The sequence below is a fragment of the Empidonax traillii genome, unplaced genomic scaffold (genome assembly GCF_003031625.1).
Source record: "Empidonax traillii isolate 1590-97213 ecotype Southwest subspecies unplaced genomic scaffold, ASM303162v1 scaffold278:size663781, whole genome shotgun sequence".
Taxonomy (NCBI): Eukaryota; Metazoa; Chordata; class Aves; order Passeriformes; family Tyrannidae; genus Empidonax; species Empidonax traillii.
The window spans coordinates 348578-376049 of record NW_020955471.1 but is presented as its reverse complement, the minus strand read 5'-3'; the positions used below and the strand labels follow the sequence as shown (position 1 = coordinate 376049).

The following is a 27472-nucleotide window of genomic DNA, read 5'->3' as shown; positions in this document are numbered from 1 at the left end:
CGAGATTATGCTGATCATGAAGCCCCGCCCTGAGGCTGTTTCTTGGCCGCTCTAGCTCTGATTCACACAGAAATGCAGTCGCAGGCATAGGCTCCCTACCCTCCACATTTACTTTCGGTTTAGTCTGCAGATGCTGACCTTTTCCAGTATCATTAGACACAAGGGCATTTAAAGGCTCCATTCCGAAGTCTGAAATAGGCAATTGTCAATCTTAGTCACGTAAGTGCCCATAAATCAAAGCCGTACTATAAACCACTCAATTTCTCGCGCTGTGTCACTGCACAGTGTCCCACACGCGCTGGTAAAAACGTGTGGAACAGCGAAGGGCCGGCGCAGCCAAGCCCATCTCCCACACGAACGCCGTGAGCAGCGCGGGGCAGGCGGGGGCCCCTCGGTTGTGAAGGGAGCTCAGGCACAGCAGCAGCAGCAGCAGCAGCGGCGCTTTGCCCGCCGTGCGTGACACCGGCGGCTCGGCCGCTCCTCCTGGCGCTCCGGGCGGCCCAGGGAACAAAGCCGCTCCCGAGCGCTCCGGGCACGCCCTGCGCCCTGAACACCCGCGGGCCGGTGCTCGCCAGCCCCGACACCAGCGCAGGGGGGAAGCGCTGCCACACACGCGGCCGCTATCGCCGCGTCCAGGGGCGGCCTCGCTCCTCTCCGCCGCTCCGCAGCCGCCGCTGCACCCCGTCCGGCCCGCTGTGCCCGGTGCCCTCAGCGACCCGTTCCCAGTTCCCTCCCTGCCCGGTTCCCGGTTCCCTCCCCTCCGCGGCCGCTCCCTCGCGAGAGGCGCCGCTCGCGCCGCCGCCCCGCCCCGCCCCGCGCGCCGCAGCCCCGCCCGGCCGCGGCTCCGGCGGGCGCAGAGCGCCGCGAGCAGCCATGATGGTGGGTCCGGGGCGGCCGCGGGCCGGGCCGGGGCGGGCGGGCGGCGCGGCCGGTCACTAACCTGTGCGCTTTGTCTCTCCACACCCTCCCTACCGCCGGCCGTGCCGCTTCGCGCCCCCCGGCCCGCGCCACCGCCTCCGCCTCTCCCCCAAGCAGGAAGGCTCGGACGACGGCCCAGATTTCCTCTCAGAGGAGGACCGAGGTGTAAGTGCCGCGGGGAGGCGTCGGGACCCCGGCTCCTGGGGCTGGGCGGGGGAGGGCAGAGTCGGCCCCTCTTCGGGGCCTGCGGGCGCTGGCGGCCCGAGCCAGCTGCGTGGGTGTCGGGAGGGAGGCGGGATGCCGGGCGGCGGGGTCCGGGCTGCCTGTCCTCCCGCTGGGACTTGCGCCCGGCACAGCCGAAACCGGCGTGTGTGTGTGTGTGCGTGTGTGTGTGTGTGCAGCCTTGGCTGCGCGTTGTTCTGTCACACAAGTTTTGGAAGGACAGTTCTTTCGTATTCCCGTTGGAGCGGCTCGGGAGGGGGCTGTGTGTGTGCCCGGGGATCGATGTTCTCTCCCTGCGGGCCTCTCCCGCCGCACGCGCCTGGAGAGGCCGGTCCTGCCCGGACTGACCAGCCCTGGGGAGCACCGGGTTCCATCTCCAGCCGTGAACCAGGGCCTGAGTGATGCAGTCCTGCCCTCCCTTCTCCCTTTCAGGCCTGAGGGACTCTCCCGTAGATAACAATGGGACATTTACATAGCAGGCACATGCTGCATAATAAACCCTGTATTGAAAAGAAGTTCTGTTGTTGGGACAGGATACCACAGTTACCCTTCTTACTGAGAAAACCTTTTTCTCTGCCCTTCTATTTCTTACTTTCGTTTCTCTTCTGACTGCTGCATCCATCTCTCCTTAACTTGCCTGCCTCACTTAGGCAACAAATCAGCTAATACAGTATAATTCACTCAGACTGATTACTCCTCTTGCTTATTATCTTAAAAAAGACCAACTCTGAGGAAGATAGAAGAGCAGCTTCAGGGTTGCTTAGGTTGCCTTGGCTGTTGTGGTTACTGAAGTGACTACATACACGATATCACTAAAAAATACAAAAATCTGAGAAACACTGTGTTGGTATAGACCTTTACTATATATGTATGCCGGACTCGGGTGTCAAATACAATTTTAAGTACTAAATTATTTTTGACTGTATGTGTGTGATAGGAATTTCGTATTTTATGTTCCAGTTTATGATCAAAAAATAAAAAAAGGCATTCTAATATTATATCAGGCCAATTCTAGCTACTTACCAGAGCTTTTGCCTTTAATTATGCAGCAGCTCTAGTAAGAACACTGGATAAAAAAGAGGGAAGGTGGAAATTGTTGTCCTTTGAGTGTCTTCAGAAGAAGGACCAAAGAACTTGTTAGTTGTGGAATTGTATTTTATGTGGGTCGTCCCTGGTACTTAGGAACACACTTTGATGTAAACAGTTAAATTGTCTTTACCTGAAGGTGCAGGTAGAACATAACAATGCAGATCTGACCTCGTGTGAAACTTGTTTGTTTGGCTGGTTATTAGTTTTCCCTCTAAGGGTACAGGTTGTCAGAGTTCACAAGGTAATTTGAAAACCTTAAGAAATGTCTTAGCAGTCTTGTTTGTACTGTTGTAAAACTTACATCATCTCAGTTGGCCAAGTGCAGCGCCTTTTTTATTCCCTCCCCCATCTTCATCCAGCACTGAGGAATTAAACCAAAATAGTGTCCTTCTCATTTCCCTAATTTTTTTTTTTTAGTTTAACTTTGGGGTGATGGGATGAAAAGAGGGCTAGAGTTTATGCTGATGCCACATAGAACAGTAATTCCCAAACAGTTGTGTTATACCATATGGAGCCTTTTCCGGAGAACTGTAAAACAGAGCACTGAGAATCATCTTTGAGGAAGTAGCTGTGTGTGGTCGGTAGAAGGAGCTTATTGTAAATGCTCTGCATAAAATGAACTTCTGGGAATAGCTTTTCTAAATTTCACTTAGGAAGATACTATTGAGTTCACTTGGAGTAATGCAGTTCCTGTTGGGATTTTTGTGCTCTCTCTAATGTAAACAATATGTGCTTTGAAAAGTGGTACAGTATCTCTCTACTAGTACCATCTTCTATATTTTATATCTTTATAAACTTTAGCTGACTTGGCTAACACTCTTGTCTACTCATGCAGGGGAGATGAGCTATCCCTTAGAACAGGTCTGCTGGAAACTTAATGCTGTGAAGACACTTAGTAAGCTTTTGTTGTAAAGGTATTGTTTGTCCCCTTATTTATCTGCCTATAAAGAGCCTGCTGAAGAAAGGGTCCTTTCTCTAACATTTTTGAAAGATCTTAGAGCATGAAAGTTGGTGTTAATGGGTGACATTACTTAGGAAGGTAGGGCTTGGTTGCTTCCCTTACCTCTATCGGATTCTTTCCATTATCAATGGAAGTATAATTGATTCTTAAGAGCTTAGATGCTAAATCCTCTCCTTGCATTGTGTTCTCTCTTAGTACTGTATCATTGCTTAGCCTGAGTTTTGGCTTCTGGTATTTTCTAGACCCTTTGAATAAAACAGGGACTTTCTCAGTAAAGCATGGAAAACTGTAAAGTAGCTAAATCAAATTAGTTTTTGTTTTGCAAGTTGTTCAGCATGGATGTAGAGTACGTATCTAAGCATAAAATTATTGTGTGATTTGTATGCGTTAGACTTGGAGGGGGGCAAGGTATAAAGGGACCGCATCTTACCTCTCTTTTTTCCATACTTGAAGGTACTTTCAGTTTTCATCCATATCAGAATTCTTTTAGTTTTTCATTTCCTACTTCTTTTATGACTAGAAAACCACCAAGTGGTGGTAGTTTTCTTTTGTAGTGATGAAGAGTTTGCTTAAGTTTGTTGTGCTATGATGTTGTTGGTGAATTCAATTTCCAGTAATGCAATGTGAACCTTGTGTCACATGAATATATTTAAAGTCCTTCAACTTTCTTATTGTCTTTGACACCTTTCATAAATGCTTCATTACCATTGCAGACAAAAACGTTCCCCGTTGGCAGTCAGGCTACACAGCATAATTTAACATGTTATTAAACTCTTCAAAACTGTTACAGACTTAACTCAGTATAAATCAAACAAATAGTCCATTACAGTTGTATGCTGTGAGTGAAATTGTCATGTTTTTTTCTTAGTTTTCTCAGCACAGATAAGAGTTTTGTATCTAAAGTTGTGAATAGTGCATATGACCAGGGTACCCTAGATATGCTCTAGTGACAGACTCGGTCAGCTGTTGTACTGAATCTCAGAATTTTGTGTAGTACCACTTTGTAAAAAAAAAAAAAAAAAAAAAAAAAAAGGAGGTGGAAAAGCATTTGGTAGAAATATTTGTGACTTGTGAAAGATTACAGAAATGCCATTTAGATAATCCAGACTATTTGCTGAGATTACCATGTCTGTTAATTTATTCTGGGGGGATTGGAGAAAAACAAACAGTACCCCAGACAGTGTAACCACAAAAACCTTTTTTACACACTGAAAAATGTGGTGTCATGACATACAGGAGACATTGGTACGTCATTATATTTTTCTTTCCTAAATTAGATACTAGGAACATTGTAAACTCAGTAGGAGCTAGGAGATTCTGCCTCTGTGGAGTGATCTGCAAGGGACTGTTGCATGATAATATGCCTTTGTACAAGGCAGTGACCCCCTAAACCTTGGGAAAACAAAACAAAAGGCAATGCCTTAATCACGTGTGTGTATATGTTACTGGGCAATCATTTTAATGATTTCCAGCTTTGCTGTAAGGAAAAGCTTGTGTAAGGAAAAGCTATTACTACTTGTGTAATAGCTATTGAACTCTTACATTTTGCTAGCCTAGCAGAATATGCTAGACTGCATGATTTTGGTTTACTTTAATACACTAATTCTAAGACACATTAGTCTGGTTACTGCTATATAGACAACAGTTGTCCACACATTGAGGTTGGTTAGAGTGGGATCCGACCATTGTGATTTAAGATAAAGATTAAGATAATCTTTTCCATCTTCTGGTGGAAAGCAAGATGTGGCAGTTGATGCTTCTTCCCTAGTGCTGTTCCAGTGGCTTACAGAGCTACCTTCAAAGTCTGCTCATGTGTAAGCTTTGTACTGCATGCTGTTGATACTTTTAAAGCATTACTGTACTTAAGTACAGACTTCAAAATGCAATCCTGAGATGATTTGCATGGAAAAAGTCTATATCTTTGTAAGGCAAAACATTTTTATACTGTAGAACAGAATATTTGTAGAAAAAATGCAGTATCAAAGAAGACACAGTGTCTCAGTAAAAAGTATACCATATGAGCATGATGTTGAAATATTTTTTGACAGTGATTTCAGAGAAGATTTCAGAGTTAGCCTTAGTACTTCTAAAAACATCCTGAATGTCAGTTGGTCATGATGATGAAATTGTCATGGAACAAATTCCTCTAGAACAGCAAGGGTGCAAGAGCGAGGGGACTTGAATTTCAAGTTGGAGTCTAGATGAGTTTAGTTACACCATGTACTGTTGAAGCGAGTTACTGCCACATATTTTGGTGCTCAGGTAATATTCCAGTTTTTCTATAATTGATCATTGATCGCAGATTTTTTTTGATATGACTTTGGAATTACTTTGTAAGAGAGTTTGGGTTTCATGTCTTGCAGAAACAATATACGTATTCCTTGCACTTTTGCCATTTTGAAGATGCTGAAATCTTGGGTTGGAGTTTTTTGGTTGGGGGGGTTCAGAAAAACATCTCTGAGAAGACTTAGCCCTGTAAAACTCAGGATGTTATTTTTAAGCTTTTTCGATATGTCATGAGAAACAATAAACAGAAAAATAGTGTAAGAGAATATGAGTAAATCAGGTCTTTACCAACTCTTGCTTCTTTGAAAGGTAGAACTACTTTTCTCCTTGAAAGTACCTTTCCAACTGGTAATATCTTTATAATTACCTTCACAAGTACATAAGAGCAGGTTGTCAATTCAGAGGAGTGAGGGGAATGAAGACAAAAATGAAGAAAAAAGCCTCCCAAACTTGCTGCTGTCTGTAAATGTACTTCAGCTATCTCACTTACTAGCAAAATAACAATATACAGAAATTAAAATAGTGCACTAACAAGGAGTACTGTAAGGGAGATTATTATTTGTAGTTATTTGTGCTATAAGGAATGCTACTGGGATTTTTTATTTTGCTGAGAATGTTTTAATGTTGGAGTTTTTTGTAATCTATCTTCAGCATTGCAGGATCAGTGTTCTCAAATGAGAATAAAGGAAATATAATTAACTTTTTTTTGAATTAAGCTAAATAGATTTTTCTTTTTTAGCTTAGAGCAATAAATGTAGATCTCCAGACTGATGCTGCTCTGCAAGTGGATATCTCAGATGCACTCAGTGAGAGGGATAAAGTGAAATTCACTGTCCATACAAAGGTAAAAACTTGGATTTGTACACTCAATGCTTTTTTAATTATGTAAAAAAGAAAGTTTATTTAAACTGTTTATTGAAACAATCACTGCCCTAGTCCTGTAGGCCACATGATTTCTACTACAAGCGAGAATGTCACTGGCTTTCTTGGCCACCTGGGCACACTGTGACTCATGTTCAGCTGCTGTCGACCAGCACTCCCTGGTCCTTTTCCACCAGGAGGCTTTCCAGCTGCTCTGCTCCCAGGCTGTAGCACTGCCTGGGGTTCTAAGGACCCAAGGGCAGGACCTGTCTCTTTGCCTTGTTGAACCTTATAGAACTGGCCTCAGTCCATGGATGCACTAGTCCAGATCCCTCTGTACAGCCTTCCTGCCTTCCAGCAGATCAGTGTCTCCACCCAACTTGGTGTCATATGCAAACTGATTGAGGATACACTCTATCCGCTCATCCAAATCATTGTTAAAGATACTAAACAGAATTCCAAGATTAATGGATAAAATATTAAACATATCTCCAAGGGCAGAGACTGCACAGCTTTTTTGGGCAACCTATTCCAACTGATTGTTGCACTAATTAAGATGAAGGTAATTACTGCTGAATGAACTTTTTTGTGTGTCAAATCCTTACCTTGATGATTCACTTATTTTTACAGGGACATTTCTGTTGTTCTGTTGTTCCTTCAAGGCTTCTCATACAGTAATGAAAAACATTGGGTTTTTTGTTGTGTTTTTTTTTTTTTTACCCCCCTATAATTCTACCTCCTTCCTCCCCTCTAGAGTTCCTTACCAAATTTCAAACAAAATGAATTTTCTGTTGTCCGGCAACATGAAGAGTTTATTTGGCTTCACGATTCTTTTGTTGAGAACGAGGACTATGCTGGCTATATTGTAAGTACTGATGTTCTTTTGGGTTATATGCACCATTTTCTGTGGGCTGTATCAAAAGTACTTAAAACTGCTTTTAAATGTAGTGGAAACAGCAGATGTTCGTTCCTTCTTAGATCAGCTTCTCTAATACTTAACTTTATGCAATTACACAGATTTCATGATTAAAGCTAGCTTGGAGGAAAGTTACAGTAGTTGTAATACTTTCTTCCCTTTTTCTCCTAAGGAATGAGCAGTTTCATCTCTCTCCAAGTGTACGTTAGGCTACTGTATTAGAAGTGTGAGAGATAGTTGAGCTGTGGTGTTGTTTTTGCAAGATGTTTATTACGAGTTTTGTATTGCTTTTGTTTTAGCTGGAATGGCAGAGTGAAATAATTAGATTTTTCCAGTTTTCGTTATAAAGATCAGAATCTTTTTACCATAAATCAGAGCGGAGGAAACCAGTACAAATAACATGTAGAACTACAGAGAGCTTCGATACACAATAACTTAAGGTTTGAAGTTTATTTCAAGCCTCCAGAGACCAGAGGTCTCAAAATAGTCCCCTTACAATAGTGCATATTAAAAATGAGTGCTGCTGTTCATATGTTAATTACAAATAGGAATATTTGTCATCTTGGTATGAAAGTTGGGTATTTATTTTGTTTGGGGGGTGTCTGCTGATGCAGAAGGTAATCAGATATTTCTAATTCATTAGTTGGTACATTATAATGAGTATAATCTGTGATGTGTCATACCCTTCTTGAGCTAGTCTTTTCTTAGTCAGCAATGCAGTTTGAAGTAACTAGACCTTCAGTGTGTTAACAACTAGTTTCAGATAGTTGGCTGTCTAGATGATAGATTTTTCCTTTTTGGTAATGTGTTAATATAATGGGCCCATATCATTAGACTAAAATTTCAGCATAGTTTAGCTTTGTTCTGAGTCCCTTTCCTGACAGCAATTCAGGATTAGTTTGATTGTGGTGTTTACTGTGTGCTTTGTTATTTCAGCAGATGCATCTTTAATGTCAACAGTGCTGCAAGAAAGCGCTAGTGTCTGCAAACAATAGGGAACGGTTTTCTTGGTTTAAAGTTTTGGGGAGTTATAAATGGATGGTGTGAAAACAGTTGTGTAATACCAAATGAGCTAAACAAAAAATTATTAGAAAATAATGATCTCAGGTTTTAATTCATTGTCATGGGAAAGCTAGGTATTGTTTGGTTTCTGTTGTAATTAAACTGAAGCCATTAGTTAATACTTTAGTAATCTTCAAGGACACTTGACCAAAATTGGTATAGTAATGTGGCATGTATAACTCATGAATGAGAGACTTTATCCAGAAATGCTATAATGAATGATGAGAGAGAGAGCCATATATGAAAAAGCTGCAGGCACTCTACAGTTCCTGTACTGAGTGGCTGTTGTTTGATTGAGAAGATGAGAGATTAAAAAAAATTGGATTCAATTCCAGATTCCACCAGCACCACCCAGGCCTGACTTTGATGCCTCCAGGGAGAAATTGCAGAAACTTGGAGAAGGGGAAGGATCGATGACTAAAGAGGAATTCACCAAGATGAAACAAGAACTGGAAGCGTATGTAGACTTGATTACTACTTCATTCTTTACTTATTTATATCTCAAAACTTCTAAAGCCGTTTGCTGTCCCATGTTTCCGACTTCAATGTAATGGTTCTCTGCGAGATAACAGGCTTGAGAATCCAGTTGCTACATAACCGGGGCTAATCTTAGTGATCATGATCAGTGCCATTAGGAAAATTGTAGAAATAATTTCATGGAAGATATTCTGAAACAGGAAAAATAAATCAGCTTGTTCTTGTACATTCTCCTGTAAGAAAGAACCTAGTTAGGTCCTTTTCTTCACAGAACATCTGCAAAGGGAGGAGATAACCTCTGTCCTTCTTAGTTTTGGTGTTCCACATTTTAAAAGCATAATGAAACTTTAAGGTTATACATGTAGGGATTGACCTAGGGAGTTTTGCATGTGGTTGGTACTGGAAAAGTACATGCCAACCTTCTGTTCCCCAAGAAATATGAAGATTAGTAGAAGATATTTTTTGACACTTTTTTTTTTGTTATTTTTGCACAAGGAGAATATACTTCCTGAAAATAGTGTTTTCCCTTACTATGAATTAAATTATGTGAAATATCTGCTCTGAGGCTTCTTGTTCCGTATTGAGTTACGCAGTGAAGTTTCTCCTTGCTTCGTCCATTTTCCTTATCATGCATTCACTTCTTTGATCTTTTTCCTGTCATTGGTTTCAGTTTTCAAGTGTATATTTACGCTGCTTCTAGACTGCTTCTATCAAGAGCTCTGAATTGACAAGAAAAGTACATAGAACTCTTAGAACTGCTGCTTTCTCTCCGAACTTCAGCTGCTGTGAGCAAATGTCTTAAAAAGCTCTGTATTAGTGATATGTACAACATAATTTACAGCGGAGTAGATATACACTTCATATGCAGAAAACTGAAAATTAGCAAAACACTATAGATTTTAAAGAATCTGGTTTTCCAGCGGCCCTGATCATGATTCTCTTGTGGTCTGGTTAGGGGTTGGATAACACAGAAAACTTTGGGTTTCTTCTACTGCCACCTCCATCCTCTGCATCCTCCTTTTTTGTCTTCACTGAATGACTACTACTCTCACTGAGATCAAACATCTCCCAACACTGGCCCTGCTGGTTTGCTGGTATGTAAATCTTAACCTCCTTGCACATAGTGGAAGGAAAAGTGTCGATTATAATTTCACTGTTTGACCTCAGAAAGGGAAAAAGAGCCCTTCCTCATTTTTAGATGAGTTACATCTTATTCACTGAATTTGCAAAGCAAAATGAATTATAACAAACTTGTATTGATAATAATGCCTTCCTCTTAATTAAATTGCAAGTGAGTAATTGCTTTCAAGTTGAGTTGGCTGAACTGGGCAACTATGTTATGGTTAAATGTGATTTTTTTTTGTTGTACCTACCGCTTAATTTCACTTCTAGAATCACCATGAAGCAAGACATTAATGTAAGCTTCGGCTCAAAAAGGCTAGGGACTCTAATGTGAAATAAAAGACTATCTAAACAGCTAACAAAACTACATGAACATTTAAATAAGTAAGGAGAGCGCGAATGGGCATGGGGATGGAGATGGGGAGGAAGGAATTTGCACATCAGTGCCTAGTGGCTGTAGTCTGTACTTCAGTTTCTTGGTTTTTTGAGTGCTGGGGAAAGGACAATGACATGAGGTTACATGTTCAGCAAACCAGTGTCTGTTAGCTAACCTTAAAAATCAGAGTGTATTTGTTGACTCTTCATCAAAGTCTCTCTGTAATGTGTTCAGGCTTCAAATTTCTCACTAGTGTTATCATTGTACTATTTATTTATGTCTATATCAAATACTGGAGTGATAAACTCTATTATTTGGCTTAAAATTTTGTACCCTTACTGAGGATCTCTTAAAGCTGCTCACTAGGCTTATCTCAAACTTAATTGCTTCATATGAAGTTCTTATGTCTGTCTTATTTCTTGTTTTTAGTGAATATTTGGCAATATTCAAGAAGACAGTTGCAATGCATGAAGTGTTTTTGTGTCGTGTGGCAGCACATCCTATTTTGAGAAAGGATTTAAATTTCCATGTATTCTTGGAATATAATCAGGATGTGAGTATTGAAAACTGAATTGCTGGCAAGAAAAATCAAGATGTACTTTTATGGTAGGATGGAAAATTGATTAAGAGGGCATTACCTCCTGGAGCAAATTACATCAGTTCCTTCATACCAGACATACTTGTATTGTAAAAGTTAGAAATTCGTTTAGTCTGTAGGAGTTCATTTTCTGCCATGTGTGGAACCAAATGCACTGTGCTCTAACCTCAGCATCAAAAGTATTAACGGCTTAAAAAGATGAGCTTTTGGTGGTGATTCCACACTTTTCCACTCTGAAGTTTTTTTGTTGTTGTGAGGAAGAATGATACAAGGAAGATGGAACACTAATTTTTAGGATCTGGAACTGTGGTATAAATTCTGTTGCTAACAAAACTAGAGAGAATTTCTAATTAAATGTTCGTGATGAGTAAAGCCTTTTTGTTAATGATGTAAGTGAAAAAAATTTTTTTAAATTTTTTTTTTCCTAAGTATTGGACTAGTGTGACTATCCACGTTACATACTGAGTTGAGATAATGGATTTTTGGATTCATAACTCTTTGGTGCTGGAGTTAGTGGTTGCTAATATTCTGCAAACAGTTTTTAGTTACTTTTTAAAATTGCAGGAATCAACATTGAATGTTAAATCATTACAAAGAGTGGCTCAGCTGCGTACATACTGTAATCAAAATTTGTAACAGAGATTGTTCCTCTGTTGCTTGATGTAGAAATGCTTATTGCTTCAGGAACTCAGTTACCTAAACTGGGTGAACTTAGATGGACAAGGAGGAGTGTGAGGAGGCTGAAACCAGCATTATCCTCTGGAAGTGAAAGATCTGTTATTCTGCACTTTAAGAGTGAGACTTGGATATATTAACTCAGCAGCTCTGTGCATGATAAATACTGTATTATTGATTACTGAAATGTACATCTTGTACATTTGGTATTACTTGTAGGTGCTAGAATGTTGCTGCTCTTTTTTTTTTTTTTTTAATTCCTAGAACAGTGTTTTAGGTGATAAAAAGCAATCTAGTAAATAAGGTAGTCAGTCATTCCTGGATGCATAGTGCCTTGTCCCCGTTAGTGCAGAGTATAAGACTTAGCAGAGAACAGGAAAACCAGTTTAGGTGTAGCAAGTTATGGTATGCAGTTCTGTTACTTTTGTTTTAAAGCTTTTATTGCCACCAGAAGAGGAATGAACTTGATAAATGAATTTGTTTTTCAGTTGAGTGTTCGTGGGAAAAATAAGAAAGAGAAACTTGAAGACTTCTTCAAAAATATGGTTAAATCAGCAGATGGTGTCATTGTTTCAGGAGTAAAGGTGATTATTGCTTCTTATTGCTTCATATATCAAGATTTAAAATGTATTAACATTGGTGTCACCTTTCTTTTAATGAAGCAGAATTTTACATAGGTACAAAAATGAGACTTTTATAGTGATATCTAACTGAAGTATTAGTGGCAGACCATGGGAAAAAGTTGTGGCCTGGATGCAAGATAACAAAGAGTTTGCTTGTGTGGAAGAGGGCTTTCAGTGCTCTTTCCCCCTGTTTTATGAAATTAAGCTTTTTTTTAATCCATATATAATTGGTAATCTGGGGTTCTTTTTGTTCCAGCCTACCATTTTATTGTGGCATTTACAGGGGGAAGGAGAACTAGGTCTGACAACTGCTTCAGTTCAGAAGTTAATAACACAGTGAATTTTACCAGCCTAGTAGAATGCCTCTACTGTTTCAAAGCTAAGAGCAGCAGTAGAGGTGATATGATGCTTCCCGCTAGATGTAAGAATGTAACTGAGACAAAGAAAAAAAGAAAACAGAAAATTCAGTTTCATTTTGGCTTTTCCAAAAGCTACAAGATCGGTTTTATAATAAGCATAAATTCTGCAGAGAATGGCTTTTGGTCTCCTTTCTGTCTAGTGGTAAATTTCCATTTGCTAGCAATTTCCAGGAGTTAAAGTTTCTAGCTTTAAAATCATGAGTTTTGAAGCTGCTGGAAGGTGGATATAACCATGGATTAGTTATGACTTGGATAAAAATGTAAAGTCCAAATAACAAACATTTTTTGTAAGAACACTGTTCAAAGCCCGTGTTGTAGGCTATTCCATGGTATTGAGCATCTGTGTTATTGTAGAGGGTTTTAAAAAATAAATATAAACCAAGCATCTTAGTAATACAGAGAGTATTTAAATTTACCTGCTTTTACCAAATTTGAAAGAATTTGATCTCACTGTCATTGAGATCAGTGTTCTGGGCTAGGAGTTCGTATCATCTCTGCTATAACCACAGCATCTGTGCAACTGGCTGACTTTCATCCCCTCTCCCTCTTTTCTAGGTAGATGTCTTTTTATTAAGTACTTGACGTGTATTGTATTTTTTTTTGTCACCCTTTGGTGACCCTATGGTAGTTAGTAGTGAAATTATATCCTTCACATGTAGTCACCTAGACCTTTAAGATGCTTGTTACAAATTCTTAATAAATTCTTATTAAAACTTCAGCTCATGATGTAAGTAGAGAAGTCAGTTTGCATAAATGGTGTTTTAGACAATAAAAATAGATTGCATTTGCACAAAGCGACATGCAAATTGACTCTGCAATTGCTCTGTAGAGAGTGAGTGAATACTGTTTTTGTAATTGTTCTCTCTTTTTTTTGTAGGATGTGGATGACTTCTTTGAACATGAAAGAACATTCCTTGTAGAATATCACAATAGAGTCAAAGATGCCTCTGCCAAATCTGATAAAATGACAAGATCACATAAAAGTAAGTTTTTTCCCAGGGTGAAAATAGTACTAGTTAAAGTGGACAGAAGTTGTTCATGAGGAGAAGTAAGTTTTAGTTTTCTTTTTGCATTCAAAAAGTGAATTTATTTCTCCAAGTGCAGCCTTCACATAGTCTAAATCTGAGTTTCAAAGTTTAGGCTTTGCTGTAGAAGACTAGATGGAATAAGAACAGCCTGGTCTGACACCGAAGATACCTTGACTCTTCATGCTGTCTGCTTGAAGAGAAACACATTATGTATTAATATTTTTTGAAGTCTGATTCTTAGTCATTAAGATACAGAGGTGGGTAATCCAGCAGTCCATATGATTTTACACCTAGTGAAGTTGTTTTTTATTAGATAAGGTTGATTTCATCAGAGTGCAATTTCTTGGCACTCTAGGCATTGCATTACCTTGCTAGCAAAGTTACCTTTGTTAGTAGCAAACTCCTACTTAGGAAATGAGTTCTTGACTGGGTTTCCATTTTTCATCTGTTTAGAGTGGAGACTGGAATGTGTACACTCAGTAGCCTGGTTTGCAGGACCGCTTTTTTGGTTTTTTTTACTGAGACAAGATTTTCCACTTGGCTAGTGATTCCTTTTCCTGAGCTGAGTGCTGGCTAATGTGATTTATGAAAGCTCTAGATAGTCTTCTCAACTGCAGTGCATTTATTTGAGAAAAAATGAAAAAGCTTTGGGTTAGGACTGTTGTGTTTGCTTTAGGATTACTGTGTTTTGAGAAGATCAGAAAACAATTATTTATGTTGCCCTTGATTGTAAGATTTTGTGCCTAGATAAATCAAAATTAATCTGCTAGGTTCTGTCTACTTTCTTGAAGTTTGTGTTTGATTTACAGATTCTGTCCTTGCTATCTACAGTAATACAGTCCACACAAAAGCAGGTCACAAATCATTTATGAATCTCCATTGGTATGATCTCTAAAGTGGATATTGTTGTATGAAGGCTGAATCTTGTAGCTTTAGTATCTCTGCTAGTAGACGGAGAGAGTGAGTTATGGGTTAATGAACTATTAAAGGGCCCTGTGTCTGCATTCAGTTCCCACCTGAAGTGGTTTCCAGTGTTTTTGTTTGCTTTCTTAAAGTGAAAACTGAATTGCATTCATAGTAGTTAAGTGCCAAGATTTATTTACATTTTGAGGAAGCCTTTTACATTGGTTGTAGAACCAGGAAAATGATTTGAAATGAGGTTGTAGAGGAAAGGAAGAGGTCAATCAAACTTGTGACAGAGCTTCACTGGTTTTCAGGCTCAAGTCACATAGGATGTTCGTTGACAACTTTTATCAAACTGCAAATTGGGACAATTTTTCTGAAATTCTGGCTGGCAGAGTAAAGCAATGACCTGGGAAGCCTGTTTTAGAAATGAGCAATCTGTAGTTTATGGATAACTTACGATTGGCAGAGAGCTGCAGGGCTTGCAAAGACATTGACTTGCTATTTCCAGCAGAAAATCTTATTTTTATACTGAAATGGGAGGAATAGAAGGGGAGGTTAATAGCTTCCTAATAGCATTCTTTGCTGTAACCAGCTGCACTGATGATACATGGAGTAATGAATTGGGTGGAAGTTGACCCACTCATAAGGTTAAAATAAGGTTATGTTATTTAAAAAACCAAAATTCTGCTTAAAGGCATATAAACTTCACAAATAACAAGCAAATACATTTTTCCCATTCACTGCTTGGATTTGTGAGTTTTCATCATCCACTGAATTTATACTAAAAGCTCTTTATAAAAGTCATGGGTGCAGAAATCTGATTTTTATGATTACTATGTAGTGATACCTCATTAGTCAAATTATACAGCCTTCTTACAAATACTGCTTCTAATTTCATTGTTTGAAGTGCTTTAACACTTACGCTACTTTAATCCGTGACTGTTGATGAGGTAAGGGATTCCTGAAAATTAATCATGTACTAGAAAGTGTATTGTGCATGTAGCAATATATTTTTGGTAGTTTGGAATTTGTAGTCAATTTATTGCTCTCAAGCACACAGACTTCTTGTTGTTGTTAAACTGTGATTATTTTTTTAGATAGCTTTAAACTCAGATTTAAATTCAGACTTTAACCATTGAGTTTGTATATCTTCCACCAAAATGAAACCTAACAAAGTTTCACAATAAATTTAGCCAGCAGGTTCTAATTGTATAAAATATTCCTAGGTGAATTACACGCTATGTAATTTGGTGAGGGCATCATTTTTATTGTGTGAAGTTATCCTTCCTAAAAAGTGACATAATTGCAGTTTTATTTCTGCTTTTGTGTTAAAGTATGTCGTTTCAGAAAAACTCTTACTCTTGAAGGAAGAGAGGAACTTCAAAATTTTCAGAAAGAAGAATGAAATAGTAAAACAAGTGCTTGTTTGTTTTTCTAGATGTGGCGGATGACTACAATAGAATTGGGTCTTCATTATATGCATTAGGAACGCAGGACTCCACAGATATATGCAAGTAAGATATTGTTAATAATTTATGGGGCAATTAGCTAAGTAGCAGTCTTAATGGTGACCTGCTGAGATTGGTAGCTCTTTTTATGAGAAAACCAGAATTTATTACAGCTATATCCCATTAAGATATTTTTTTCTCTAATTCATTTCTGTAACAGGCTGCTTTCAATATTTTTGCTTTAATGTTTGTCTGTAAAAAACGCTGTTTTCTGCATTTTGTAGAAAATTACATAGTTCAGATGGAAAACTCAGAATAAGAAAGAAACCCAGTGCTTTCACAATTTTTTAAAATAAGTGCTTGACATGTGCAGCAAGCACAGGTATCAGTCTGACTATATAGATTTTTTTTGAGTGTTCTTGTACCAGCATCTTGGAAAACACTTTTCCTATTCTGGCAGATTTAGGCAAATAAAGGAATCTACAGAGATCCCCAGAACTTTGAAAATAGAAGGGGATCTTTATGTACAGATGTTTGTCCTTTAATCTTTTAGTGATTTGCTTGAAGATGAAGTTTGGTGTATCAGCAAATAAAACTTAGTTAACTAACTTAAAGATGTCAACACTTCTGACTGTTCATGCGTAGTTCGTTAGTGTGATGTTAGTGTCAGTGTGATGACAGGTAATAGATGAATATGAAAGTTAACTTATTTTTATTAATTCACCTGAATTACAGTTATATACTTCCAAATGTGGTGATAGCCTACATATCAGTTACCTTGATAAGAGTATTTATATTTGTTGTAGCCTGTTAGGGTCTGTCAGAAATCACATCTGTCTTCTGTCTAAAAAGTATAATTTGACTGTAATTTAGTCTCCTGTTAGACTGAAGCTTTGTATTGTCTCCTGTGATGAAGATGTGCCCCATGTTTACTGTGTGAAGAAAAGTACATTCAAATTTAAGTAAAGGACACCTGATAATCATGTAAGACAGTTAACCAGAGTGCTGGTGGTTGGGGTTTAATTCACAGAAGCATAAAGGATCCTTGAGGAGCCGTGCAATTATTCTTTACTAAAACCCATCCATCTGTTATGCTTTGTTTGTCCTTTGCCTTTTCTTAGTTGCACAGTTCCTAGATGTTTGGAGTGTTACAGTTTGAAACTGGTGTGTTCTCTGAGTTCTGTGAATTACAGTTCTGAGCAGTGCCTTTGCAGTCTTTTGCCAGACACAGACTGTATTGTGAGACTGTTCAAATTAATGTTGTAATATAAGCTGTTTCCTTTGTGCAGGTTTTTTCTGAAGGTGTCAGAGTTATTTGACAAAACAAGGGTACGTACTATGAAGCAAATGTCGTGTGTCAGCTAGACATTATTATGTGCATGTTTTATGGGTGCCTCTATAGGAAGCATTTAAGCAATGTGCTGGTTGGAATGAGAAAGCATAAGATTTCATTCATCTGTTTTGTAAAATGAGCCTTAGGAATCTGCAGTCTACTAAACATTTCCAGGTAGTCTTCCTGTAATACACTAGTAAAACTTCTGTTCCTCTAAAATGCAGAGAGATCTTCCATAATCATTACTGGGTATCACAGGACTTGTTATGAATAAAAGAAATGAAGAAATGTAGTCCTTAATCCAAAAAATGGTGGGCATACTGCTTTCTTCTGGGGCCAAGATCTGTTTCTGCAGTTACTTGACTTGGAAATACTACTGCTGATGCTTCTAAGCAGATTTTCAAATATCTTTCTCTCTTTTGCCTTATTTGTTTGGCTCAGTAGAAAGAAAATGTATGCCATGTATCAAGAAAGCTTTCAAATGAAAAATGTGTGCATTTCCTCATAGACAATTGTATCTGCATAAATACATACTCAGAAGAAAATTAACAGATGTACTTGCTTTGACTCAAAATGTTGCATTTTAGAAATTAATTTTTTTTAATAGGGTTTAAAAAATGCACCTGGAAACTCTGTTTCTAAATTCATAGAAATATCTATTTCAAATACAAGAAAATTAATTTATTGGTCTTTTTAGAGCATTTAGTTCGAGCAGTTACAAAAACAGTCTGCAAATGTGCCTTAAAAATTGGTTTTCTTTTGATCTCAACAACAACATAAAACTTCCTGTGCAACTCTTAACACAAGCTTTTGTTTCTCTGAGGTTTTCTAGTTTATGATCTATATAGTTGATATTGGGGGGAAAATAAAGCTGTGTGTAACATAGGAAGCTAGTTGTCAGTTACTGCTCACGCAGTAGGTTACTGCATACATTTTAATACAAAATCCTAATACTGCTTCTCATTTTACATATTTTCTGTCATTAAGGCCTGATCTTAGTTTTTGAAAAAGACAAGCTGTCATGTACTTTATATTTTACATAGAATTTGTATCACAAGTGAATACCCAAAGTCTGAATGTTTTTAAATAGATGCTTTTACTTACTGGTTTTCTCTTTGGTGGTGGTGTTCTGTTTTGTTCTGTTTTTCCAGAAAATAGAGGCTCGGGTATCTGCTGATGAAGATCTTAAACTTTCTGATCTTCTTAAATACTACCTTAGGGAATCTCAAGCTGCTAAGGTGAATTTATGGGTTTTTGTTCAGTGGTATTGTGTTTCTTTGACATAAAAAAAAAAAAAAAAGAGAAAGTAATAAGGCATGATCTTGAGAAACACACAATATAGACAGGTTAAAATGCTGCCACCTCTAGCCTGTAATTCCTCCCTTCACTGTATCTCTCTTGTATTGTAAGGAGTAACAATGCAATTGCTGACTGTGGGACTGACTGTATGGAACTGTGTGAGGCACTTGTTGAGGCAAAATCATGCAGTATAACGAAAAAAGCAGTCAAAGAGCTATTGGTGAATTCTTTGTGTGTTTGCAATGTGTTTGGTGCTTGTAACTGCAATCAGTGCTACCTTTTTTTAAATATTAAAATTGGACTCCATATGATCTCCTAGTGCGATACAAAACCACATGGCCCAAATTTGATATTTTGTGGCTACAGAAAATATAATTCTTATTGTTGTTGGATGTAAGATGATGAAATACCATCACAGAACGTGGAAGCACTGGATGAAGACTGTCTCTAGTTAGATGATCACAGCAATAACTGTTGCGCTGAAAAATGTTAGTGATGTTTCTGGGGCCCTCTGTGTGTTTAGAATCCGTAATCTAAATGTAGTTTCTTTCTAATCTAAGAAGCTGTGAAATTTCCTGTAATTTGCCTTTTCAGGCCTTTTGGAGTTTCATCTAAGCCATCTGTTGCTAGCCTCTGTCAGACAAGATGGAGGCCAAACAATATTATGTTTTGGGTCTTGCAGGATGAACTAAGTGAATGCAAATAATTTAGTAAGAATTGAAATACAGCAAGAAGAACTAAAATTAATTTGATATTTTTTTAAATACTTGGTATATAATAAAATCCTTGGGTAGAGGCTTATAAACTCTAACCAAACTTTATGGGTTTTTTTAATAGGATCTCCTATACAGAAGATCTAGGTCACTAGTGGATTATGAAAATGCTAATAAGGCATTGGATAAAGCAAGAGCAAAAAATAAAGATGTGCTGCAAGCTGAAACTACTCAACAAATATGTTGTCAGAAATTTGAGAAAATTTCTGAATCGGCAAAACAAGGTATTTGGATGGTCCTTGATCCTATGTGACTAGTTGAAAATTAACAGATTTTAGGATGGTGTTAATGAGAATATGTTTTTGTAATATTTCCTAAGCAGGGTTATTACTTTTTAATCACTATTTACTTATTTTAGAAAGTTCAAATTATACTTTTATTTGGTTCCTCATAGCTCCATTAGACAGATCTAAGTCTAGGAGCAAACTATTTGTTAACCTCTTTTTTTCATATGCATAAACTGTGAAACAAAATGGTAACTGCCAGCAGTAATGGCAGTCAAATCTTTTAAAGTGTTGTTGAAATTCTCCTTTTGGTTTTATGCATTATTCTGTAAAGGCACCAGTCTGTCACATACATGATACTACATTAGAGAAGAGAGAAATAATGAAATGAGATTTTACTGAAACTTACTGCCTTTTTTTAGGTTAATACTTTTGGGAGTTAGTAGTCATCTGACTAATCATTTGGGGCAGATTGTTCAAGATTTAAACACATGTTCTTCTGTTTTTAAGGGTTGTTTGAGCCAGTAAATCTGGTTGGTGATTCCTGTAAATGAGACAGTGGAGAATGAGTGATCCTGTTAGCCACAAAGCTATATGAAAAAAGGATAGTGTAGTTCATTCTAGTTTTAGCTTAGTATATTCCCTAAAGACTTTCACATATCAGCCTGAAAGAACAGTGCAGGTGGAATAAGAGAATTAAATGTTAAAAGCAGTCTGTTTCCAAAAGAGCTTTGTGTCCACAAAAGGTTACGAAGAGGTGAGGAACTGCAATGGTGGTTTGCTTTCATCCAACTGTGTAGCAGTATTTTTGAGCCCAGAGTGTGCTGAGATTAAACTTGAGTTTTTTCCTTTTGTTTTCTCTCACCTTCTGCCTCTTCCATCCTGAAGGAAAGTCTGTTAACAGCTGAGTTCACTAGCAGGGATACTCTTAATGAGTCCACTTTTATTTTCTATAGAACTGATAGACTTTAAGACAAGAAGAGTTGCAGCATTCAGAAAAAATCTGGTGGAACTAGCAGAACTGGAATTAAAGCATGCTAAGGTAACTGTGATCTTTCTTGGTCTCTGTTTCAACTCATTTTGAATATTATATGCTTGATTAACCAAAATGGCTATATTTGTTGTGTGATACACACTTCACATTCAGGAAGGGGAATTTGATTTTAAGCATTATCCAGAAAGGTGAACTTTCTTTAATAATAGAGAGAAAAAAAAAAAGGTATAGGTGAAGTACCTCTGAGAGATTGGTATGCTTGAGGTGCCTTTGGAAAGCTCATCTCTTCAAAGACAATTTTGGCTTCAGTTTTATGTTTCTTTAGCTGTTTGATATTTATAGCTGCAGAGTTTGAAAACCTTCCTATTTTTAAAACCTCATTTTGACTAGGGGTGACAATTCTTGAAATGTTAACAAATATTGTGACCCGTTGAAAGAAAGGATATTTCATTTCTCATGATGTTTGAAAGTTTTCTTTTTTTCAAAGCCCGTGTTTCATATTTAAAACAAGCTAAGCTACTACAGATGGATCAGTTTGGTTGCTATGTTTTTCTTTCTATGGATTCTGAGGCTCTCATTTCGGGGATGCTAGGTATCCCTGTTTTTGGCTGGGTTAAGCTGAGCTGTTTCTAGACACTTAATTCAGTTCCTCTTGCAGTACAGCCAAAAGAGGAATAGTAGAAGCAAAAAAGAAAGCTGCTTTTTTCATGTAGGCAGTACATTATTTAAGTCAGATCAAAAGCCCAGGCTTCTAGGTTCTGGACAAAATCTCTTTGTGTTTCTGCACCTGTTGGAGGCAGGCATATGAAGTTTTAGCAGCAACAAAATGCTTATTGCTTGGTCAATAGTGTGTGGAGCATGGCACTTGCCAACTTTGAAACATGACCTGTTACTCAGGTCTAAGTGTTTTTTTCCAGCAAAAACACTTAAGTGGGAAGGAGGTCTGTGAACAACAGATACCACTGCTGCAGGCTTGTGCTAGAAGTCTGCTGTTGTGGGTTTTCTTTTGCTGTAATGAGTGTGTCCAGACTAGATGTCATGCAGATGCATCGGTCTCTGAATCAGTCTAGCCATGTATCTTCTGGCCTTGGAGCTGCCTGGCACAGAAGACACGGAGGTCAAAATACGATGTAGCCATGGGTGGTGGAACTCACCTGAGAGGCTGTCTTTTGATGGAATTCAGCCATAATGAACGCTGCTGCATGACCTACTGTTAAAAGTTATTTGCTCTGTGTGGAAATAAAAACCCAAATCCCAGCACAGAGGTCGCTGGACTGAAGAAGGAAGAATGACCAAAGTATTGAGAGAAGGTTCTGAGGCACGGCTCACGTTTTGTAACCTGTATGTGGCTGTGTAGCTTTAGAAGACTGGAGGGTGATAGGGAAATAAACTTGAGTAAATCAAGGACACTATATATATACATATACTACGTGAACCCTCACTGCCCAGTTACAGTTATACTACTTCCCTATAAAATACTTCTTTAAATCTGCTGATATCCTCTGATCCTTTCCTGACTGCAAATCAAGACTTTTGAAAAAAGCTAAAAATCAGACTGTGGGTTGAGATTGCTTTAAGTTGATGCAAGTGCAGGCTCCTGCCAGGAAGTATGATGATGCATGACTGTTCCTTTCCTGTATGTTGGCACAACTACATGTAAGATGGAGCCTAAAGTTGCTCTGGGTTTTTCTAAGCTTTACTTTAAGTCTTGTTTGCACAGCATCCCTTGTACATACAGGTTCAGCTGGGAGGTCTGGCAGTGAAAGAGAGCTGCCTTCTTATCAGCAGCATGTACCCTAGATTTACTTAGAATAGCTGCCAAGCTGCAGCTTTAGATTCTCCTTGGTCTCTGACCTATACTAAACAGATTGATGTTTGTTTTTGTACGGCCGTTTCAGCTGATTATCCCCCTCTATAGTGCTTCTGGTTTGCCAGTGCTGTGTTTCTTCATGACTTCATGCAGCTGAAGCTAATGTGAGACCTGATTAAGTGTTTAGCCATTTTAATGCAAAAGCTGCATTTGGTGTACTATTCAGTATTTTCAACAGCTGGATTTTGCAGTTGTGCTGTGCTGGATTTCATGTCCAAGAAGGGAGGTTTGATAGCTGGTGAAACTGTTAAGGTTATAATCATGTACTTTTGTAGCCTTGGCTGTACTTTTAGAGTCTTTTGACATATGAATTGTAACTAAGATAGCCACTCCCTTCAAATAAAAACAAATAAAAAATGAGAAACATATTTTTTCCCCAAATATTAATATATATGCTCTTGCCTCTGTGGGTTTTTTTTAAAAATAATTTCTTGTGTTAGTAGCAACAGATGTCTGTTTGGAACTGACAGAAGAAGGAAGTAAGCAAAATGCAGTGCTAAGGGATTTAATGAAATGTTTTGTCAGTAATTCTTTCTTTGCTGAAAAGGATGTTTCTGTCACTGTGGTTCTGCCAGTAACTTTAATATCTACAGATTAGGAGTGTGAACTCACAAGAAACACTTTTCTGAATTTATCTGAATGTATAGGATTTGCTTGAGCTGTGCTTATATATAAGTCAAGTATGTCAGATATTGCAGTCAGAAAGAGTAATGTCCTTGATCTGTTGTAATGTAAATAAGGTGGTTCTTTTGAACTTTGTAAATTTGATCAAATGAAAATTAATTATGTGCCTATTTGGAAAATTTTAGTAGTCTGGCTAGCTGAGTTTGGAAATGACTGATGTGTAAAGGACATTTTCATGGTTTAATCCTGGCTGGTAACTAAAAATCAAAAGAGGAAAAGTGAGAAAACTCGTGGATTGAGATAAAGAGAGGGAAAGCAAAAGCCGCACACACAAGCAAAGGAAAACAAGGAATTAATTGAGTGCTTCCCATGGGCAGGCAGGTGGTCACTTGGGGTCATCTGTCCTGACTGTGTCTCCTCCCAACTCCCATGCACCCCCAGCCACCCTTCCAGCATGGCAGTACGAGGAGCAGAAAAGGCTGAGTAAGAGTTGCTTGGCAATAACATCGTCATATCAAAATTTATCAACATTGTGTTCAGCACAAATACAAAACATATCCCCATATTAGCCACTGTGAAGGAAATCAACTCTCCCCCAGCAAAAACTACCACAGATGTCTTGGTACTGTCTATTTAGAACGCTACACAATGGCTTGTAAATTGCCAGTGTACTTCATGCTGGTGTAAGAACGTGGCCAAAAGACTCCTGTCACACTTTTGTTACAGGTAACATGTGTGGTTCACAATACACTTCAGACTGAAGTATTCCTTTTCATTCATGAGTTCATTACAGTCAATAATCAGCTTTTCAGTAACAGAGACCTTAGTTTATGAATTCTGTACACCACAAAGATAGGTCACCAAGTCCCCATATATCTTGCTTATATAGAACTTGTTCATATCACAGGATTACAAGCCTTCTAAAAAATAGCTTATGATGCTCCTCTGCCAATATAGGCATAAAAAGAGAAGAAAACTCTTGGAGCTGTAACTGAAATTGCTGCCTTCTGGGATAAGACTGAGAAGGATTCAGTAGGCATAACTTGGAATCTTCTGCTTTGAAGCCTTTAAAATCAGTTAAATGCTTAATCTGGATTAGAAGAACCTTAATGGGGGATAGAATTACGATTTTTTACCTTTTTGGGCTGAGGGATGTGTCCTTCTGCTTATCTGTCACAGGTCATTTGGAATGCTTTTAACTGAAAAGTAATTACAAATTCTTTAGTACTTCTGTGGACTGTTTATGAGGGGTATGCAGATCACAGCTATGTACATGTTTTTGTCTCTCTGAACTTTTCTTTACATGTTTCTTTTTGGATCCAGAATTTTTGTTGGAAGTAAGCAGCTTTTCTCATGTTCATAACTGGGCATTCAGAAAACCGTGTGTTCTGCATTTTATCTGAATCTGATAGGAATTACTCTTAACACTGTCAACAGCCTGACATTTTTTCTTGCACAGAGATTTCAGATTTGGGAACAAATCTAGTCTAGCTATTTCATAGTGAATAGCTAGTAGTTTAAAATGATCTAAGCATAAATGAATGCACAAAATAGTGCGAATATTGTGAATACCATGTTGTTTTGGTGGGGTTTTTTTCTGCAAAGTAACTCCTGGCTTGTCAGTCATATTTGCTTCAATTCACAAAGATGTCAGTTCTGTAAATTCATTCAGATACCTGAAAATCAGTCTGCTTATGGTACAGTCATAATGCTTTAAATAAGATTAAAAACTGTGTTTGGAAAGAAGGGCAGAGCTTGGTTCCGAGTTAAACTGAGGTAATGTTCTGATAATCACTATTGTAGCTCCAGCTGTCATTGCTAAACTCAACTTTGATGGCTAAATCACCTGGCTAAGCTGGTAAATCAGTCTGCTGTCTTTCAAACAAGGCCTGTCCTTGAACAGAGCTGTGAGCTCAGATGACTGCTGTAAGTGAGGAGATCCTGAATGCTATGAATTGTTTAATACTTGTTGATAAATTTGGTAATATATGAATACTTACTCTTTGGGAGTCATATTCCAGTCACAGAGTAATGGTACTTGCCATATAAAAAATTTAAAACTTTGCAACTGTGAACTTCATTGCTGAGAGAGTGCTCTGCAGTGAATAGTTTTTGTGACTAGACTAGATCTTTAGGAAGAAACAGGAAAGGGTACTAAGTGCTTTTGAATCTCAAGTTGGTGCCATTTAGTTCCATGACACAATATTCCTACATTCAAAAAACTCTTAAGAAAAAAGTTACTTACACAAGTATTTTTCCGTATGCTTAAAACTTGTCTGTTCTGCTTTAGTGGTGGTATTGCTGTTTAAAAAACATCTGTGACAAGCGTAAAAGAAGGAAGAGAAATGTGGTGATACTGTTCTTTATTTTTACAGGGTAACTTACAGCTTCTGCAGAGCTGCCTGGCAGTGTTAAACGGTGACACATAAGCTACGCTCCGTCCTCCCACTAACAAGGGCTGCCCTCCTCTGGATTTTGTTTTCATGACTTTAAATAGGCATTTACAGTTCCCTGAAGAAAAAACATTTGACCAAGTGCACATAAGCAAGCTTCTTCTTTCAAAAGAATTAGAACAAACACCTGAAAGTAGCTCCAGGCTATATGAACAGCATACTTGTTATACATACATATTCATGTTTATTTAATCATTATATGCTTTCATTGTTCAGAAAACAAATGCTCGGGTTTTGTGAAAATAGCCAATGTAATCATATTCATGTTATGAATACTATGATACGGCTGCAATCTTATTTACCTTTGTAAGTAATTTCTGAAGTTTACCATTTGAAACACATTGTTCAAATGGCCTAAATATTACCATTAGATATTTGAATATTGTTACTATAATGACATTGTATACACTGTCTTAGTTTTTTTCCATGTACTGATATCAAAAAACTTATCTTTTTTTCAATTGTGAACATTTCTTAGAAATTTTGGAGAATTTTGTGTAACCTTTATAACTATGATTTAAAAAGAAAAGCAGATGCATTAGTATGTTTGCCTTAACTTGTAGACTAATCCAATTATTGTAAAATAAACCATGAAATCAATGATTTTTCTAAAATTATGCAGGCATTGTATCATCTGTAAGCTTAATATTTTCTAGTAAATTAGATTTTTTTTTTTCTCTACTCATCACGTAAAAACCATTGACTAAGCATTGGATTGGTCTGACACTACTCGCCTGGTACTTTTTCACTTGCATTCTCAGGTTTTATCTGTTTGTCTGTGACTTTCCTATCCAGTGTACTTAAATTGTTTGAGCTTGGTGGCTGACTCTGCAATTTCTTTGGCAGAAATACTTTACAGAGAACTTCTTGGGGGTTTCTTTCCAGAAAGGGGAAGTAGTAGTGGAAGGGAGTTCAGAAAGGGCATAAAATATCTATGAAAGGTAATACTGCCCCACTGTGATACAGATAAAAAGTTTTGCTCCAGAAAAAGAAGTGAAGGTATCCCCTATGAAGGAATATGTGAAAAGGATCTCGTTCTGCTAACTGGACTTAGAACTATGAAGCCAGTTTTAATAGTTGTATTGATTTGTGTCTCTTTACTTGAACCACAAATTTTTTTCAAGAGGTGCTGTTCTGTTGTGTGATTTCAGGATGTTGTAAAATTAGGCTTTACTTGATGAATTGCTCTTCACAGTGGGATTGCTGCTTTTTACATGGGTTCGTAGGCCATCAGTGGAGCAGCAGAATTTTGGGTGAATGGTACATTTGAAGTGCAGATCAGTGTAAGTCAACGTCTCTGTGATTACAGATGCCCTGTATTGCCACACAGAGGTGAGATTTTTGTTTGTTTTGGTTTTTTTTTTTTTTCTCAAATAGGGTGAATTGCACAGTGTAGTATACTTACCCTGCTGCCTTGCAAATCGGAACATTGCCGAGGAGTTTGCATTGTGTGTTGATTCGCATACGCATCACCTCAGGCTTCAGTGGCCAGTGCCCAATGGCTCTTGGCAACTCGCCTAGTACAGAGTATTCCCACCAATGCCTACTACACTAATACTGTGCTGTTCATCTTCCAAATATAACAGGTATAATTCCTAAGGAACTCATCTATAAATAGACTATAAGGGACAAAGATGACGATGTATATACAGTTAACAAAATTGTAAATATTTTAAGTAGGATGTGGGAACAGTTTTTAGGTTAGTCTTTGCTGTTCAGTGTTACTAGCTCATTAAATTTTTTTCAATCCTCTTGGTATCGGGTGTGTCTCTTAAAGCTCTAATCCTGGCTCAGTAGCGCCGGAGCAAAGTGATTAAAACGTGACCCGAAAACTTGCAATTCAAGGAGCAAAGGAAAAGACCCGCCGGTCCGGCCCGGCCCTCCCGTGTCCCGGGGGTGGGGCCCGGGCTCGGCG

General features: G+C 38.3%; 1 protein-coding gene across 1 annotated transcript; it reads left to right on the top strand.

Moving 5' to 3' along the window:
* The first annotated feature begins 827 nt into the window (after positions 1–827).
* On the top strand, positions 828–27309 carry SNX6 (sorting nexin 6). The gene is made up of 14 exons (XM_027890159.1): positions 828–879; positions 1036–1083; positions 6216–6320; positions 7092–7202; positions 8651–8772; positions 10720–10843; positions 12052–12147; positions 13483–13588; positions 15978–16053; positions 17277–17316; positions 18472–18558; positions 19457–19616; positions 20573–20658; positions 25480–27309. Exons 1-14 carry the CDS (start codon positions 874–876, stop codon positions 25531–25533), a joined length of 1221 nt encoding a protein of 406 aa, XP_027745960.1. The 5' UTR covers positions 828–873; the 3' UTR covers positions 25534–27309.
* Positions 27310–27472: the final 163 nt, after the last annotated feature.

Coding starts and splice junctions, on each gene's coding strand:
- SNX6 (XM_027890159.1), top strand. Junction 12,148..13,482: donor TCATTGTTTCAGGAGTAAAG/GTGATTATTGCT, acceptor TTTTTTTTGTAG/GATGTGGATGACTTCTTTGA. Junction 17,317..18,471: donor AGTTATTTGACAAAACAAGG/GTACGTACTATG, acceptor CTGTTTTTCCAG/AAAATAGAGGCTCGGGTATC.